Source organism: Schistosoma haematobium, chromosome 2 (genome assembly GCF_000699445.3).
Source record: "Schistosoma haematobium chromosome 2, whole genome shotgun sequence".
NCBI classification, from domain to species: Eukaryota; Metazoa; Platyhelminthes; class Trematoda; order Strigeidida; family Schistosomatidae; genus Schistosoma; species Schistosoma haematobium.
The window spans coordinates 22,725,603-22,732,872 of NC_067197.1; the positions used below are offsets into that span (position 1 = coordinate 22,725,603).

Genomic DNA, 7,270 nt, shown 5'->3' on the forward strand with positions numbered 1-7,270 from the left:
TTAAACTTCACACATTTTAAAATAAGTGCCATTCCTAATGTTTGACACCACATTTTGCACGTATTCATATAACGTTAGAGTTAACTTTAAATTTCAATGGCTTGGAAGACCAATCAATCATTATTATTATTATTATTATTATTATTATTAGCTTTATTCAATATTATATTTTTGGTACAATATAGAATTCTCAGCGCAAAGTATTTCAACAAGTCTCCGTTTCTTTCTTCCTGGTCGGTCCTGGCGATAAATATTGAGTGATCGCCAATTAGATGTTAACAGTCCAGTAAATGAACATCTGAATAATGTACATTCTCTCTTATTGAGCTTTTTGGAACTTTGACAACGAAAGGTTGTACACTTTTTAGAAACGCAGCAGAATAGGTTATGCGATTAATAGACATAATGATATATTAAAACGAACAAAAATAGATAACTTGTTGAAATATTTAGATGGCAGGAACAGGTAGCCCAGATGCTCAAGCAGGCCGCCTTGTTATTAGCTAACGATGAAATTCATAAAGCATTTTATATTTCATCTTTGTTCTCGGCCGATGAATGTGTTACCATGCTATAGTTTTCACTAGAATAAGAACCAATCATTTATTATTTTATGCATCACAATGCTCTGTAAAAGACAGTTTACACTTTATGCTTCAGTCGTTTGAGAAAGTAGGTTTAAAGTAATAAGCTTTAAGTATAAGAAACAATGTTTTGATAACTTCATTATAGTTTGAAGAAGCCTGGTAAATATACAGTGATATGATTAAATAAATTTTGACTTAAAAGATGGATCAGTAATTAATTTAACAATCATTATAGGTTAAGTTCTTGATGAAGTATGTAATCACTCAGAGTATTTTTATCTATAATTACAAAATTCGGAGTTTGCTGAAAAAATTCTTAAGTTTGGAAACACAAAGCTAAACACTTCCTCGATGACATCGACAGAATTCAAGCACGTAAATGTCATCTTTTGTTGATACAGTATGTTAAGATAACTATTGTAAAGGTTTATTGAACTTTCCAATCATGTAACTTGAGTAAACTATTAATCCCATATCTATTTATTATTTTTAAAGATAATCAACCTCACTCTCCATATAAGCGTTTCTCACTCAGGTAGTTCATAACGTGACTTGTGCCATAAACTTTTTTAATGGACTGCTAGTCAGTTCACCCACTGTTTGTGAATTTACAAACAATTGAAATTTGTCAAGTAAAACAGACATGTTTATTTACACAATTTATCATGACTACTTACAAGTAGATATAACAGAAATCGGAAAATAACCCTAGTAATTGCTTACCAACCAAACTTAAGTTCAATCGAAATAATGAACTATTTGAATTTTATACTGTGGAAAATAGGCCTATAAAAATAAAATATTTCAATGATCTTCTTATAAAATTATCCCCAAAATATGTTGGTAACTTCGTTGATTTGTAAAGCAACTGATTTATATTATGGTTGATAAAATTACTATCATTAAATTCAAGCACCGTCATTCTTAAGTAAATATGCGCTCATTATAATAACATAATAATACTAATTACATACTTTACAGTAACTTCAGCTAGCGTATATTGTTCCCATGGAACATCAAGAAGATATTTTTATTCTTACGCAGAGTGAGAACGACATTACTTGCAGAATATGGGGAATTCACTGTATTATTTTTCTTGTTGTTCAACTATATGCAATATAATAAGTTTAGCTTCATCAGAATATTAAGATAATTAGAATTTTAAGAAGTGAAATCCTAAATCGACAAAGATTAATTCGTTCGAAGTGTAAATACAGTTACGAATTAAAGTTTTAGCAAGATTTTCATAATTTCTTAGAATATGTTACGGAATAAATTCTATGAACTATGGCCTTGTTTTAGTGTATTTTTTGTGCATCAAACAAAGGAGCAATTGTCACATCCCACTTTTACTAACTAGCTGGCACTATGCAGGTGAGTTCTGGTCCCGATCATTTTCTTTGGTCATTTATGTTTCGAAACTTTTCTAATCTTATCGATTATTTGAGAAAAATAAGGTTGAGCTTAAATAATAAGAGAAGAGACGGTTCTTAGCCGGCAGAATATCAAAGCTGATGAGCTATCATCCGTTTACTTTTCACAGACGAATAAAACAATTGGAAGTCTAGTTCATAAGTAGAAACGGATCAACTATATACAAAATGTCACGAAAAGACTATTCGGTCATAACGTTAAACTCAATAGGCACTGTTGTCTTATAAAGTTACAGTCATCCTGCCCCCACAGCAGCTACCAGTAGTGTCTTATCATTTGTACCTATTTGGAAATTAAGGACTTGAAAATGGTTTCATATAAGCGTCTATCGACGAAAGAAGAGCCTAAAAATAATTCTGATAGGTATCATGATAGAAGGCGAAATAACAGTTTAAACGCTGATTCCATACTTCTAGGATTTCAACAACCTTTCACTCAGGTTCCAAAGTCAGTTTAAAGTGCTCTTAGAAGCTATGAAAATATCCAGGCTAAATTTCAAGATCATGAGTTCTCCTACCACATGGGGCTGAAAACGAATCTTTGATTTTCTAAAACTTGGTTATGCAATCTAAACTTAGAAGAGTTATATTTAAAACTCATTTGTGATTAGCTGTTATTATCTGAAAGTGCCTTAAGCCACTTGAAGATTAATTGCTAACTATTTTTGAATCCAAAGATTAGGTTAAAGCCTTTTAATAGTCAAGACAGAAGGCTGTTATGTTTCCAGAGGTTTATGTTCATTGGACAATGTGTAGGTCTCCGTCTTTCTGTCCTTCAAATGTAAATGTTTTTGAACGTGCTTGTGAACTGGTGTATTCAGTTAGATATGAAGTATGATTGGTATTTGTCCTCCTTTGCTTGTTATTGTGTATTTCGTTTTTTATACTGTTGAACCGATTTCGCTGCTGGAAATGTACTTTTTAGAGTTACATTTGGTGTTTGTTTATTTTACCTATGCTCTAAACATCAAGTGGACAAAAGCATGTTTCTTTTATGGTGTCATATCTTCGTATACATTGCCCTGAATCTATAGGTAACATAGACAACAATAATAACTCATAGAGAAAGTGACTAACTAGTCATTTTAACCCTCCTAATAACTCAGTGCTTCTCATATGTAATTGTGACCTATAGATGTATTATTTTATAAGTGACCCTATTAATTCATTTGGCCATATAGTATTGTTTTACATGTGCGCCTTGTCTTTCTGTCTTCATTTATTACTATTAAACCATTGCATTTACTCTACATGCACAAAAGTAATTAGAGTTGGGTAGTATGCTAATTCCATTCTCCATGTGTTTATCTTTCATACATTTATCTGAAATATAACATTTCTAATAACATTTCCTATTCTAATTCTGATGCAAAGTTGTATAAATGTGACAAGTCGAAAAATATACTTGAAGTTAATCCGGCATTTATATATTGGGAATCCATAGATTATGGAGTCAGATAGGTCGCTAAAACGGTTTTGCCAGCCTATATCGAACCATGATGTTTAGTGCTATATATTTTCAGACTCCTGAAGGTAGCTTCGAAGATAGTTATTGATTACTTTACTTTCCTCCTCTAGTTGGACTTCATCATTTCTTCTATGTTCCATTGTATATTTAATATTGGATTCAACTTTATTTGAAACTTTTTGTACCTTATTGACGTAATTTATGTTACTCTGATGCAAAAGTATCATCGGCATACCTAATACAGGATGTAATCACATTTATAACAACCAGTTACTTCGTTCTCTGTATGTTTTTAAGAAATACATCAGCAAGCACTGATCATAAAAGGTTTTTCACAGTCATGCAATCTTCTTGAGAGTATAATTTATCTTTCAACTGGCGCTTGATATTTTTCTGCCTAGTCTAGTTTTGGAGGCTTTTTGATTTATATCCATAGTATGGATATGGAATACTAGTAATGGATAATAATATCACTTATTTCTTTTTAAGGAATGTTAGTAAACAGCACAAATATATCATGTTAAACTACAAGTTTATTTGGTATATTCATATAGTCTTTAACTTCTGTAAGTTAAAAAGTACTCTTTACACTGTGCATACCACACGTTTTACAAATTGGTTCCAGTGTTTTAGTTGATTATCAACCCAGTCTCTAGCAGAATGAATCAATAATGGAGATAATTGGTCTTATCGACTTACAGGATTCCTTTAATTAGGCATGTACATACACGAATGTCAGATATGAGTCATCTGACTTGAACTCGCTGCATCAGTTTTGGCCCTTTTTAAGAATTCTTTATCTGTTTAGTAACTTGATTTTCTAGTATTAAAGTTTTGTCGTTGTTTAGATTTTTAATTATAAATTTCCCCAGATATTTTAGAATCGTAATCATTTTCCGTACATATTAAGATACATTCATCAGTACAACCGTAGAGCCGTTTTCTTATTTCAGTAGTAATTAATCACCGTTATTTCACCGTTTCTTTTATTAACCTATTTTTTTAAATCTGCAAACAAACCAAAACTAAATTTCTAAATGCTTTTTTTATTAACAGTAATTATGAAGTTAGTTTTGATTAGAAATTAGAGATTATTCGAGAACCATTGGACAGCACTAACACATGAACAGAAATTTTGTTCGATTCTGGAAATAGTTTGGATCAATGAACCTAGGACGTCTGAACCAGGCGATGTTTACAATATCCATCTAATAGTCTTAAAATTATAGATACTTAATACGCTAATAAAATAGATCAAAGGGACAAAATCTTTTGCAGTTTAGCTATGAATTAATTCAAAATTATTCAATATATACCATGCTAATCTAATTTGAACTATAGATATGCTTTAACTGAATTAAATCATTCATGATGTAACTAAATAAATTTCTTGCTTTTCATTTTTTAGGTTTTTATAAAACTACACAATAACCAATAAATTACAAATAGTTAATAAACCATCCTATTTTCCCCGTACCACTAATCATGGTGACAAAAAGTTATCTACATTTTCTGACTTACATTAAAATACAATCGATCTGCAAATTAATAGGTCAACCAAATCAATTATAAACCTTAACGATTGTACTGGAGTTTGTTATGGTCAATTAACTTAATTGAGATTATATGAATCCTAATGATAAACTATATTTCTACATAGAATAAGTAGAATGTAGCTAGCAGCGAAATCAAAGACTCGCGTTTTATCTTATTAAGGACACGTCATTTGGATTTACCTGAATGTATTGTTCAAAATTAAATTAAAATGACAAAACAAGAGTCTTGGATTCCACTGAGAGTCACATTCTATGAACTTTATAGAAACTTGTGACATCATGGCTATATTGAAACAATCTATGCATAATGCATAGATGTCAACCAAGATTGACTAAAACTTTAGTAAATTATTAACAACGGGATAGTCCAAAATATTACAGATGAAAATATTTTTACAAAAATACTTACTCCTTTTCTTTTATAATCACCCCATACTGAGCGATTTAGATGAAGATCAATTATAACCTTAATTTATCAATCTAATTCATTAAGATGAGATTAAAGAAGAGATCATTACAAACAAAATTATTTTGATATTTTAATCAAACTCATTGTTTTAAAATATCTAAAATTGAATAGAAGTGTAAACGATAGGCTAATTGAATTGGATTTAAACCAGAAAAATTAATACAATTCTCAATTGAAATACAATACTTTCGCATAAGTTGACATAAACAATTTACAATATTAACAGAACCACCCATTATAGCTAAATGTAAATATGTATTACCATAGAAGTCAGATTTATGAAAATCAATACTGGCTAATAAATGTGTAATTAATAAACTGAATTCATTTTCAAAACCTAATATACATGTCCAACCAATACAATCACGTCCTTCAATTGGATCATTCAATTGAATAATCTGTTCACATATCTCATTTTCATTAATACAATGATTGTACATATTTATATATTTGGTTAAATATTTCAATAACAATTTCATAAGTTTCTCTCGTCTCACAGGAGATTTAATTAATAAAGCTACTAATAGAGTAGAATAACCAGTATTCGGTTCAATAGCGTCTAAAATCAAACCAGGTTCACGTTCCAGTACAAATTTAATTGCTGGAAGGTTACATTGGTATAATGAATCATAAAAAAATTTCAATCGACTACTGTTATAAATAAGTCGATCACAAAGTTTGGGATCCAAGAATCGTTTTGTTTTGGGTATTTTACTTTGAAGTTTTGCCAATCGATATTTATCACTCATTAATTGTAATTCTGGAGATTTTTTCAATAATTTTCTTGATTTCTGATTTAATATTACATTTTTGTTTTCTAATTTTTTCATATATGGACTAGGCAAGATTAACGCACACATTCGATCAGTAGTTATTTCACGTGGAAGTTTTTGATGTATTGCTGAATTATCGCGTTTTAAATAGTCAATTGGTAATAATTCACAATGTGTTGAAGAATTATTCCTCAGTGCAAGATTAGGACTTCGACATAATACTTTATAGCTTAAACTTATTTGGAAACTTGTAGTATTGTATTGATTTTTTTTGGTTACTAGATAAAGTCCAAAAGTTCTCGGCTTTTTTAATCTGACTACGGGATTTTTACGTGGTTGACGATTTACATTCTGTTGTTTTCTTACTGAATGATGCAAATTATGAATCCCATATATCTTAGGTAACTTGGGAGATCGCGAAGGAACAGTTGGCATAAAATTGTCTAAAACCGTACCTCGAAGTGCTATAATTACATATATATACTAAATGATCATGTGATGAATATCAAAATTTTATACTTTTACAAAACCTACAATGGATCAGTCATAGCACATGATCAAGTTACCATACTTATCAGATTTCATTTCCCTGATAGTTATTTTTCGAAGTACACTTCAACTTAATTAAGTTATTGATAATTTTCTATTAATTATTTTGATAGTTATTTTATTGGTAGTCTACTTGCATCAAAATATAACAGGTTTCATTATTGAAACAATGATATATGTTTCAAAGTTATGTTTAATGATTAGTGATAATCGACTGAAAGCTCAGAGTGTGGTTCAGAGAATAGTAGATTCTTGTTTTCACCAACAGTATCAGTTTCACAACAATTGACTTACATAGATTTTTAGTCACATAGTGAATACAAACTTTTTATTGCTTTATGTTTTACTTTTAACAATTATTTATAATAATAAAATCATCTAATTGTGTAAGCTCTATCATGTGTTACAAGTAAATAATTAATTATAGCCAAGTAG

The 7,270-nt window shown here is 29.9% G+C and overlaps 1 protein-coding gene across 1 annotated transcript; it reads right to left on the minus strand.

Moving 5' to 3' along the window:
* Nucleotides 1-5,593: 5,593 nt before the first annotated feature.
* On the minus strand, nucleotides 5,594-6,721 carry MS3_00006482 (uncharacterized protein; the record flags this gene model as incomplete). The annotated part of the gene is made up of 1 exon (XM_012941459.1): nucleotides 5,594-6,721. The coding sequence occupies one exon, from the start codon at nucleotides 6,719-6,721 to the stop codon at nucleotides 5,594-5,596; it is 1,128 nt and encodes a 375-aa protein (XP_012796913.1).
* Between the last annotated feature and the right edge of the window lie 549 nt (nucleotides 6,722-7,270).